The sequence below is a fragment of the Rousettus aegyptiacus genome, unplaced genomic scaffold (genome assembly GCF_014176215.1).
Source record: "Rousettus aegyptiacus isolate mRouAeg1 unplaced genomic scaffold, mRouAeg1.p scaffold_m13_p_17, whole genome shotgun sequence".
In the NCBI taxonomy this organism is placed as follows: domain Eukaryota; kingdom Metazoa; phylum Chordata; class Mammalia; order Chiroptera; family Pteropodidae; genus Rousettus; species Rousettus aegyptiacus.
In genome coordinates, this window is record NW_023416292.1 from 32,138,896 (window position 1) to 32,151,310 (window position 12,415).

The following is a 12,415-nucleotide window of genomic DNA, read 5'->3' on the forward strand; positions in this document are numbered from 1 at the left end:
AGTATATAAAACATAAAAAAAATGTTTACTTCAGCCTTAGGGAAGATGACCAGTATGATGGACTGGACTCCTCGGGTTCCTTCTGGTTCATAATAGATTTACTCCCAGTTTTCCATTCAGTGTTTCTGAAGTCTCAGGAAAACTGGTGCCCAGGACAGGAAGGTTTAGGGGTGGTGGTTGCATCACTACATGAACTTCCTCTAAGTCAGCAAGTACTGGCTAGATTACCTGTTTATTTTAAAAGAGTATATAACTCGTGAACAGCCAGATGGAAGAGGTGCATAGGCCAGGATGTATGGGAAGGGGTATGGAGCTTCCATGCTCTCTCAGCCTGCTCTTCCACTCTCTGTGGCTCTTCACTTCACCTACCTGGGGGCAAGCTTCTTATCAGTTTCCTGGCTTGGCCTTTCTGTGCAGATAAGCATGAACTTTGACTACACATCTGTGCATGAAGCTTAGTTGGTGTGCTGACTTCTTGTGGGGGACTCCAGGGAGGGCAAGAATTTTAGGTTGTAGGGCACCTAAAGCCTCCCCCATGGCTTTATTGAGGGATTTTAGTTTTTACCTTTTAGCCTTTGTCTTACTTCCTGTTCCCAACAGGGGGCCCGAACCTCACCCACTTATGTCAATGCCTCACCACTAGGCTTTGAGTTCCGTTTTTGTTTCTGGCACTGCAAAATTTTGCCTTCTTGGATGCAAGCTCAATTATATATTTTTCAAACTGCACTTTAATTTGTTATATTTTAAGTATTTCTGTGTTGGAGTTGGGGGTTAGGTAGTCTTTCCATACCTGTTTAGTTGCCCATCTTGATTGGAGGTCCACCAGTCAGTTTACTGAAACTAAGTTCTTAACACTGTGGTGATAAAACTAGTTTGTAGACTTGTGTAGTTTGGCCTTTTTAAGAGTCTCCCTGGATCCCCACCCTTCCTCATAATTATACATTTTAGTAAATTGGCATTTAAAAAAATTAATAGGCATGAATGGGTCTCTCAGAACTTGAGCTTTGAAGTAATGAAATCAGTTCTAGGGACATTATGCATAAAACCCGGCAGTAGCTTCTGCTTTGGAGTTTGGGTTTCAGTTTTGAATAATGATTAAAACTCACCATGACAACTAGCACTGAGACATTGAGTTGGGAGCACACTTATCTGCACTAATTGCAAGGGCATACTTTAATGCAAATGGAAAAGGGCTCTCCTTTTCAAAGCCATCATTTGTATAATTTTAAATTTGATTGATACATATAGAAGCAAATAGTAAAAAGATCCCTGGAGAAAATTCAACTATTTTTGCTTTGGCGATAAGACACCTTGGCTCCTGGGTAACCTGTCTGATGTAAGTAGTCAGCATAGGAGTGGGGTTTGCCGGTGTCTACAGACTTGACTTTATTTCCTTGTGTCTCATCAGGACTTCTTTCTTGCATCAAATTTCTGAATTCCAAGCTTCTATGAAAGCTTTTATGGCAAGTGAGAGTCTCCACTTCATTTGTAACCTGAGTTTCCTGTGCAATGTTCAGACATGCTTTTGCCATCTACATTTCTTAAAATTGTTTGAATATTGATGTGCATGCCTTGCCCATTCCTCCACCTTAATTTTTCTGGATATTGTGTTTATATTTTAAATAACTTAATGTTATTTAATAGGGGTTTGGAATGAGAAAAAGATAAATTTGTGTTGTCATAAACTGTGATGTCAGCTTGCTGGATTGAAGTAGAAATTTTAAAAATCTGAGATTCAGTTTATTGAGTTCCCAAAAGAACCAAAACACCTGGTATGACTTGCATCAAATCACTCATTTATATAGGTATCATGGATACTTTTATAATATTGAGTGTTTTCTTGCCTAGAACTCAGTGTTTCTCCATCTTTTGTATCCTTCAACAAAAATATTCTTTAGTTTAGATACTGCATTTTTCTTAGCCATATATATAATTATATTTATATCTTTTATAGCTTCCTCTTTTTTTTTTTTTCTTTCCATTTGTGAACTTTGCACCTGCTGCTCTTGGTTTGCGTGCTGTGTTTTCCTTTCCTAGCTGAGTTGGGCGTCCCCAAGACCACCTTCAGGCGTAATGATTGGCTAGAAGGACTCATAGGATTCAGAGAAAAGGATACAGATTAAAATTAGCAAAGAGAAAAGGTACATGGTGTGAAGCCCAGGGGGAAGCAGGTGCGAGCTCCAGGTATCCAGGGAGATGCATAATTCTCCCAGTAATGATGTGTGGCAGTACGGGGAAGCATTGCCAACCAGGGCAGCTCACCTGAGCCTCTGTGTCTAGTGTTTTTATTGAGGGGGATCAGTCATGAAGGGGTGCAGCCTCCATAGAAGTGACACCACCTACTTGGACTCTGCACCCCCAAAGGTCAAACTGAATGCAGGAAGGTCTAGTGCCACAGGCATACAAAAACACTCCTATCAGGTATAATATTCCTAGAGTTCAGAGGTCATCTTCCAGGAGCCAGTCAAGGGCCAGTATTGAAGACAGCCTTTCTTAGGAATGTGCAGGGTTTGAAGGGTTTAGGCCAGCCAAGTAAATTTTTTCTTGCATACTAGTAAATGCATGTTAATTCTTCAAAACCATATTCAAGTGTCACCTCTTCAGTGAAAACTTACTGATTCACTGTAAGAAGTTAGTTGCCCACATATTTTTGCTTCTACAATTACTTACATTTATCGCCTTTGTAGTTAATATTCTGTGTTTCTTGAAAGGTTTTTAACTCATGCATCATAAATGTAAAACTATATTCTTTTTCACCTCTCTCTTCACTATACTGTTTCTTCAATTTGAAACCTTGATTTTACGCATTTCCTTTGAGCAAGATCTTTGTGTGCATTTTGTTGTTATAAAAACAGTATTTTGTTTTCAAATATATAATTATTAATTTGAGTTTGTTTTAACAATATATTATGTCTCCTGGGAGACTGATATTCTTACTTTTAGAGTGACATTTAAGTTTTCATTTTCCATTAGAATTTCTATATAAGGTTCTGTAGTTTGTGCCCTCACAGCTGTTGAGGACTCTGTTAACATCCTAGTCTCTGTGTGGTGCTTCCTATGGTTATACATGGTTTAAAAGATAAAAATGACAATCTAGTCTTGAACCCTTTCTTGAAAGCAAGGATTGTGTCATTTATGTCATCAGTCTTATGACTGACACATAGTGATCAGTTTGTCGTGTTGACTGTGGTGCTATTTTTTAGTTCTTAACTTCCATATGTTACTTCAGCAGGTTTATTTGTTTTTATAGATGCCAGAACATTAGCAGGTTAAAGCACAGATCTTTCTTCCCACACTAGCATGAAATAGGGTAATTGCGAACCAAGTCAGAATTTATAAGATGATAGACTATGTATTTCTATTGCTACTATAATAAAATTGCCATGAATTTGGTCCCTTAATACAATACATTTTATGCTCTTACTGTTCTGGGAGCTAAAGTTTGAATTCAGTTGTACTGAGATTGAGTCAGTGTTTGCAGTCTGTCAGCAAGTCCGGCTCTTTCTGTTGGCTCTGAGGAGAGAATCTTTTTCCTTGTTTTTCAGTGCATAGTGGCCACCTGTATGTCTTGGTCTGTGGCTCTATTTCCAAAGCTTTCATTATTAGCTGCTTTTTCCTGTTTTGTAATCTCATCTTCCCTGTGCCTCCCTCTTACAAGACCACTTGTGGTGACAGGGCCCATCAAGTGACACAGGACAGCATTCCCATCCAGGGTGCCTTAATGTAATCACATCTGCAAAGTCCCCTTTGCTGTATAAGTAACACTGACAGGTTTTCCAAGGAGTAGGACCCAGATATCTTTTGGGACCATTATTCAGCCAACCACGTACTTTAAAATTTTTTTCCATGTTTATGCTTGTTTTTTTCCTTCCTAAATAGGTTATCCTTTTCTCCCAATGGAATAACCCAGTGGATTATTTTACTCAGCTCTTAATAATCATTTCTTTGGTCTTATCTGTGGCATATTGAATGAGTAGTTTCTATATGGACATCATGCACAATTTTCTTATTTTTTTCCTGAATACTTCTTAATGTTGTCTTTTGTGTTGTAGTTGGTGTAATACGGTGCCCAGTATGTCGCCAAGAATGCAGACAGATAGACCTTGTGGATAATTATTTTGTGAAAGATACATCTGAAGCTCCTAGCAGTTCTGATGAGAAATCAGAACAGGTATGCTTCTCAATTTTTCTTTATATTCCTATCTTGATATCGAAATGTAAAGTATAAGAAAAACATGTTACATAAATTAGGGTAGTTCTGCTATAATTCCATCTTTCAAATTGAGAATAAAAGATATCTTTATTCTACACCCTCAGACCTGAGATGAAAAAAAGTCATTACTTAAAAATTCAAATTTTATGTAGATTTTGTGTTCTGAGACTTATATTTTGACCCACCTGAATGTTTGATGTGGAAGGAAAAGGGTTTTGTCGGAAGATAAATAGATAACAAAATAATTTTATTCTAGGTATAATGAATTAGTATATTTGAGAGCAAATTAGAAAGTTTTCATCTTTTTATTTTGTGGATCTACATTTTGTAAATTTAATGTAGATTAGTATTTATTTCCTCTTTTAGGTATGTACTAGTTGTGAAGACAATGCAAGTGCAGTTGGCTTTTGTGTAGAATGTGGAGAGTGGCTATGTAAGACATGTATTGAAGCACATCAAAGAGTAAAATTCACTAAAGATCACTTGATCAGGAAGAAAGAAGATGTCTCAGGTAAGATAGAAGCAGTTTTAATGATTACTGTTAATCTCCCTCTTTTGCCCCTGTAGCATTTCTACGTATTCTTTATAAGCTTTGGATACCAATATCAATAAGAACGTTAGACAACTTTTTTGTTTAGTTTAAAAATATATGTTTTATTTTACTACAGAGTCTGTTGGAGCATCTGGTCAGCGCCCTGTTTTCTGCCCTGTACACAAACAAGAACAGTTGAAACTTTTCTGTGAAACATGTGATAGACTGACATGTAGAGACTGTCAGCTATTGGAACACAAAGAACATAGGTACAGAAGTCATAATTGCTTATCAAGAAATATTATAAAAAGTTCTTATAAAGTTATTCTTCCTAAAGCAGATATTTATTCCATAATTTTGTTAGCATCTTAATTCTCAGTTTTGTATATTTTATTTCTTAAAGCAAGATGTTTTTGATAAGTTATGTAATAGCTTCCACATTCATATTTAATAGTCTTATGAATATTGGTTAAAAATGTTTCATGACATGGGTTTGGGTTTATGAGAATGGAAATGTATTTCTTTGTTTGCTCTGCCTTTGGTTCAGATACACTTTTTTTCAAGTGTACTGTGGTATTTGGGCTATGGGCCGTCTAAAAAGGTAGTATTTGCATGGATATGGCTAACTTACCATTTTAACATTAGAGCTTAAATACTGACTTCATTAGATAAATAATTTGCAGAAAAACTAGTGCTTTATAAACATCTAAGTAAATTATTAAATATTTAATACATAGCTTAGTATTTCAACCCTATTTTATCCTCAGAATTCAATAGTATTCACTATTAGTATTCACCAGTTTGTTACTTCGAAAACTGTTCTGGAAATGTACTACGATTTTTAGTCAGTTGTATAACAAAATCCTTCAGTAAATTTTCCAGCTTCTGTGGTATCTATTTATTACAATTAAAAAGGTAATTTTGCCTACACGTACCCCATTTTTTGAAGCGTTTTTCTTTAAAACAGTTCTGTCTAATCGATGGAAATAAGTTTTATGAATCTCCTGCCAGAAAAGGGTAGATTAAGTTGAATTAACCACACTTAAATGTATTTCTTAACTGTCCGATGTCTTAGAGCTTTTAAGTGTTAGATTTCATTGGAATTCATTTAGAGTTCTCTTAAAGAACGGGTTACATTAATTCTAATCTCTAACAATTATTGCATCCACAGTTTATGCCGGGCACTTTTCTGAATGTTGTCATGTTTGTTTAATTCACAGTAACCACGCCATGCTGGTACTGGTATTGTGGCTGTTTTATAGGAGAATCGACTCACCGAAAGCATTAGTAATTTGTACAAGGTCTCAATAAGTGGTAGAGCCAGGATTTGAACACAGGCAGTCAGCTTCCAGATCCGTTAGCTCATATGCTCATTCTCTCCCAGTATGGTATTTCAAATACAGAATACAGTATATGAAATCTCAGACTTAACCACATAAAGGTAGTACTCTTCATTCATTTTCAAGGCAGCTCTCCCTGTTTTACAGAACATTTGTTTGGAAATGCTACTTAAAATTTTTTGTGTTTTTAAAATTTGTTTCAAATGTTTTATCTTAACTGCAAGTTGGCTAGTGTTTTGAGTTACTAATTTTGTGGATGCCTTCACCTCAAGGCCAGATCTTAACATTGATTGTCTTGTAATAATCTCAGCAAGACATTAGATTACTAATCTCTCTCAAAAAGCTGCAGTCGGATCTTCGAGACATCTTAGATTTCTTACGGCTTTTTAAATTAATGTGAGAAGCAAAAATAATAGGAAGACGACATCCTTTTTCTCTTGAAAAAATAGCTTCAACCACCCCTCCCTTCAGCTTCAACTATGATTCTTCCCTTTCCTTCACCATTTTCCTTTATCACTTATATCCAAGTCCTAATTATTTCTTAAGTCTTTTCTCCCTTTTCTTTAGTTTACACTTTATGTTTTTCCTGGATGTAGACTACTGCAGAACCCACGTCATTAGACCTAAAAGCGTAGGTACCTGTTACTATTAACACATTTGTAACTGGTTTCCCCACTTTGAGGTTTTCCTTATTAAATTCATTCTGTTCTCATTGCTGCCAGGATTATTTTGCCGAAGTGTAGTCCCCTGCCTCCATTTAAACATCCTACAGTGGTCTCCCATAGTCACAGTTTAAAGTGTTCAATATAGCATACATTTTTGAGTCTTGCCAGAGCCTTTCTCATCGTCATCTGAAGTTAGGAAACAGTCTACAAGACCTCCCTCACTTTTGAAACCAACTACACAGTTCAATAAAAACCCAAACATGAGAACAGCAGCATGCAGTTCAGCTCATTGATATGATTCACTGTTACCTTCTTGAGTCAGAGTGCTAGCCTTCTAAACAGAGCACTGTCCCTTCTCCTCGGAACCGCCATCCATAAACCAAGCAACTCTTCTTTGGTTAATATAGAGTAGGGCACCATCGGCATGATCACAGGACTCAGCAGCCCCCTCGGGTGGTTCCACAGCCAGACTTAGGGAAAAAGAGGCTAGCCACCTGCTCATAAATACCAGAAATGCCTCTGCATCCTCCTGGTTGCATATTCTTGCACAAACCACTTCTATTTATACGAAGCTCTTCTTGGCACTGCCTTCCTTATTAGACTGTTCTTTCATCACCCAAGACATTACGGGTATTTCAGGTTTTGGGGTTATTTTATGTTCTTCAGTCAGAAAGTCAGTCTCAACGTTGTGCCTAGTGGCAAGCCACTAACTTTCTTTAAATGGCATGTATTTTGCCACAGCATCCAGAAATGTTCTGGTCACTTCTGAGAGGCACTTAACAGGCTTTTGCCAAAATCTTCAGTCTGCATAATCCATATTGCTGACACTTCCACAGTCATGTCTTAGTGTGGATCATAGGGGCCCAGAAAGCATCAAGAAAGAGACTACTTTTTGCAGTTCATACATGTCTGCCTTTCTTCAGGCCCCCATTCAAACATGGCCTTCGTTTGGGTAGTTGTATTGATTTAGGTACTAGTAATGTTACCAGATGAGGAATATGTGTCCTTCAAAATTCAAATATACTAACCAAATGTCGGGCTTCTTATTTTGTTCTAGAGGTAGGTGGAAAAAGCAATTTGTTTTTTGTCACCTATGGAATATCAAGGGTGGTTCCTGCCTCAGTTATTCCTAAGAATTTCATCAATTTGGGCATGTTCTTGCACCTTTGCTGGATTTAAAAGCAGCAGTTACATACCACGAGTGCTGAGGTAGTCAGGCAGGAATCCGAGGTCCAGAAACTCCCACCTCTGCATTCTTGCTCTTCCCAGACCACATGTTTCAGTGAATCGGGGTCATTCTAATGAATCCCTCTTCTGACGTTAACTGTGAAGTTAAGAGCAATCCAGAAGTTCTCCCGTGCTTCTGACATTAACTGCAGAGTTAGAGGGTCCCCAAAACCACACTTCTGACACCAGTTGCAAGTTCAGGGTTTCTCAAGACTACCCTCAGATTTGATAATTTGCTAAATTATTAGATAATATGCTAGAGCTCACTGAAAGCTGTTAGGCTGATGGTTACATTTATTACAGTGAAAGGATACAGATTATAATCATCCAAAGGAAATATGCATGGAGCAGAGTCTAGAAGAGTCCTGAATGTGGAGTTTCTAGTTGTCTTATCTCAGTAGAATTTTGGACATAGTTAACTTCTCCCAGTAACGCTGTGTGACAGTGTGTACAAAGTATTGGCAGCCTGGAAGGCTCACCTGAGCTTTGATGTACAGAATATTTATTGGGGCTTTGTCATGTAGATATGATTCACGGTCCATGTCACTGACCAGCTCCAGAGTTTGCGCTGATACCCTATGATCCAAAGCCCCAACTATAAATCATGTTGTTAGCATGTGACCCAAGGGCCCAGGTAAACAAAGATACTTTTATCAGGCAGTACATTTCAAGGGCTTAGAGGTGCCCTCCTAGTAGCTGAGGGCAAAGGCCAGACCTTTCTTTGGGCAAGGTTAAATTCTTTACTACATAATCTGTTATCTCCTACTTGCACTTTTACAGTAGGAAGCCCTCTGTTTTAAATTTCTCTGCTTTTACAAATGTTATTTCTTAACTTATAGAACACCTTCCTTATCTGTCAGAAAACTATTTAGCCTTAAAACCAGTTCATTTCTGTGCATCATCTTCACTGATACTCTGTTCATCTTTCCCACTCCTTTTCCCTATGTAGACTTAAGGCTTTTTAGGTCTAGTTCAAGGGGCTTAATTTCTCCCATGCTTATTGATTGGGTGAGATTTCTTACCTTTTCGTGAGTCAATTATGCAACTGTAATATATTCTTAGAAACTTGTCTGTTTAGTAGAGATTTTCAAAACACATTTGCTTAGAATTAAACAGGATTAAGTTGGTTATATCCTTTTCGTATTTATAATGTAGTATAACTGAATTTATATCTTTATTATCTTGGCCATAGATTTGCATCTTTTATTGGTTACTTTATTGATCCAGTTCTTGAAGTCATGTATTCTATTTTTTCAAATGTATTATTTTTTTATCTTTGTTCTTTCCTTAGTTCCACTTTGTTTTACTTTTCTTAGATTTTATGTTGACTCTTTATCAGAAAGATGTGTATTTTCCTCTAATTAAAATTTAGCCTCATTCTGTAATCATTTTTGAATTATACAGTCTGTAATTGTATTTTTGGGTCCCTCGCCTTTTAAAAAGATAATTACTTCATGGTATAGTGATAAAGATGATGAACTCTGTGTCCGTCTGTCCATCTGTCTGTCTGACTTTTAAATGGAGAAAATGTACCAACTTTATGAGGATTTAATGAGAATTGTACCTATGAAGGGCTTAGCACAGTGAGTGCTCAGTAACAGTTATCTATTATCACTAACATTGAAACCTACACATTTTATTTTTTCTTTTTTAAAACACTTTATCAAAGTCTGGTTTTCTCTATGGTTTAGTAAGTTCTCAAAAAGGAAAGTGGCTAGAGAATTTTATGAAATTTTCTCCCTTGAAATATTACATGGTTTCCAGTTAAACCTTGAGGTTACCCCTCCTCCCTCTAACAGTTCTATTCCAAGTAAATGAATAATAAAAAAAAAAGTATAGATTTGGAAAGACCAAAAATGAGAGAAAAGACCTGAAAGCAGGGAAATGGATCTGATAATGGATGGACCTAGTTTAATTGAATGAACCACACACAACCCAAGGGGATGCAAAGGAGATTGAAAGGAAGCCCACCTCATGTATTTCTTAGAAACCTACTATGGCTCAGGATCTAAAGCTAATAGGTATGACAACAATCTGCTTGTTCTTTGACTAAGTAGAATCACAGGCTCTGGACTTGGGAATATTAGATTTAAATGGAAAGTGGAGATGAGGGGTTTGGCTGAAATGAGGGAATTAAGTATATGTCTACACAACAGGCTATGAGAACTTCACTTTCCCTGACTTCTTTCCACATTACCAGTAGTGACACTTTTCCATTTCACCATCCCTCTCTGTCCCCTTTCTGGAATTAGAGGTCTTTTCACTCTCTGGGGAAAGTGAATGATCAGAAAGGATCTCTAATTATTGACATTTGGGGTTCATTTCTAATTAGAAAGATTTCCTTACAGTGATACCCACCAGTTTGTAAGTTGTTCCCTCACACACCTAATTCTAAGCAGTTTTTAAATATATTTAAATATGAATGAACGGAGGGATCATCTGGCATTTGTGGAGAGCCACTGTCATTTGCCATATGCCATACATCGAGGGCTATGTTGAGAATTCTCAACTCTTCTCTCTTTTGTCTGGTGTCAGATATAGAGATTGGAAAAGCTAAGTCTTTCCTTTCTCAGCATTTCTTGAGTTAGGGTAGCCGTGGTCCACATTTAATGCCCATACAATTTAAGGGGAATTCTGCTTTGTGGGTAATTTTCAGAAAGCTTTGCCTTCCCGATAAACGAGACATGTTATTTATGGTGTCTGCTTTTTTCTGCCTTTTTCTTTTCTTGTATTTGGATGTGCTACCTGGAACTGTGAAGCCAGTATATGACCATGAGGTAAAGCTGAGATCATTTCAGAGATTCTGACTTTGATGTTGAACTGTTGAACACCATCAGCTGCCCGTCTGTGGTTTTGTTATACGAGCCACTGTTAGTTACTACAGCCATGCGTGTTTCTCAGTGACATAGCCAGCCACACAAAAGACACAAAGGTACACTGAAAGAAAGAACATGAAGATGACAAAAAGAAATATAAAATTAGACAAATTTATGTCATCCTGAAAGATATGACAAGCTGTTATTAGTTATAAAATAAGGACAGAATCTCTGAAAAAGAAGTAATTTAAGTAAGAAAACAACCGAGAAGTATGATAGCTGAAGTAAAAAATTAATAGGTTTAGTAAATTCTAGTTAGTCTCCTAGAAAATAGAGCATAAAGAGAAAAGTAAAAGATAAAATTACAAAAGATCCAACAGCCAACCAGTATGAATTGCAGAAAAAGAAATGATCAAATAAGTAATACAGAAAATTCTTTTAAGAACCTAGTTACCATTTGAAATGACTCTTTTAATGCCCAGTACACTGATTATAAAAAAAAAAAAAAAGGCAATATATATCATCATAGAATGACAGTATACTATGGATTCAAATGAAAGATCAACAAAATTTCCAAAGAATAGAAATAGTTGACCAGCAATGAAATGGGAATTTAAATAGGATTTTTAAAAATAGCAATGCCAGAGATAGAAGATGCTGGAACAGTGACTTCAGAAGTTGGGGAGTGGCAAGAGGGAAAAATTTTCAGCCTAGAATTTTACAGCTGAACTATTTATTGATCAGTGTGAGAATAAGAGGTAGACATTTTTCAGCATGCAGGGATTCAGAAACTGTCTCTCACGCACCTTTTCCTGGAGAGCTGTTAGAGATCCACAAAAATGGTAGTAAACCGAGAAAGTGAATGGGAATGTCCACAACAACAGCTGTGCAGTAGCTTTGGACTGAAGCATGAATGAAGACCGAGGACCCCATGAAGGATGTCTCCAAGAAAAAAATGGAATGATTTCTATTAAATTTATTAGATGATTTGAGAAATAATACTGACAAGTTTTTTACATATCTGATGGAGCATGAGAAGCATTAGGGATTAGTACATTAAGCAAATGAAAAAAAAGATCATTTCTCAAAAAAAGTCCTATGAGAAAAATTATTCTTATTATATTCTTTGGCTCATCATTAGACAATACTTTCAAAGTCATTTGTTAAATTCAACCAATAATTGCATGCCTACTGAGTGCCAGACATGGTATATATTTCAGTGAACAAAGCAAAGTCATTGTCCCCAATGAAAAATCAAGCTGGAAATTGGAAACAGGCATGTGAGCATGTTGGTGGTTAGGTTTTTATTTTAAGTAGGGTGGTTTCAAAAGGCTTGAGATGGGATTTGAGTAGAGGCCGAAGGAAGAATAGGAGCAAGCCCTGCTCAGATTTGGTGGCAGGGGTGGTACGTGTTTCAGGCAGAGAGAAAGCAAGTGTAAAGGGCCAATGATAATAGCATCCTTGGCATCTTTGAGGAACTGTATAATGAACAGGAAAATTGGTGTCAGGTAACGTTAGAGGGGCTGAAGGGCCAAATTATTTAGTGCTTTGTAAGACATTGAAAGAATGTTGGCTTTTAAACTAAAGATTTTGAGAAGTGGAATAAGTTGGCTGATTATTGT

General features: G+C 36.9%; 1 protein-coding gene across 2 annotated transcripts in view; it reads left to right on the forward strand.

The window, feature by feature from the left end:
• Positions 1-12,415, forward strand: part of TRIM33 (tripartite motif containing 33) — an 84,307-nt gene that overhangs the window by 29,622 nt on the left and 42,270 nt on the right. For both annotated transcript variants that reach the window (XM_036235060.1, XM_036235061.1), the window contains exons 2-4: positions 4,053-4,171; positions 4,580-4,724; positions 4,882-5,014. In XM_036235060.1, the coding sequence (XP_036090953.1) occupies positions 4,053-4,171; positions 4,580-4,724; positions 4,882-5,014 (397 nt within the window). The remainder of the gene's footprint in view (positions 1-4,052; positions 4,172-4,579; positions 4,725-4,881; positions 5,015-12,415) is intronic.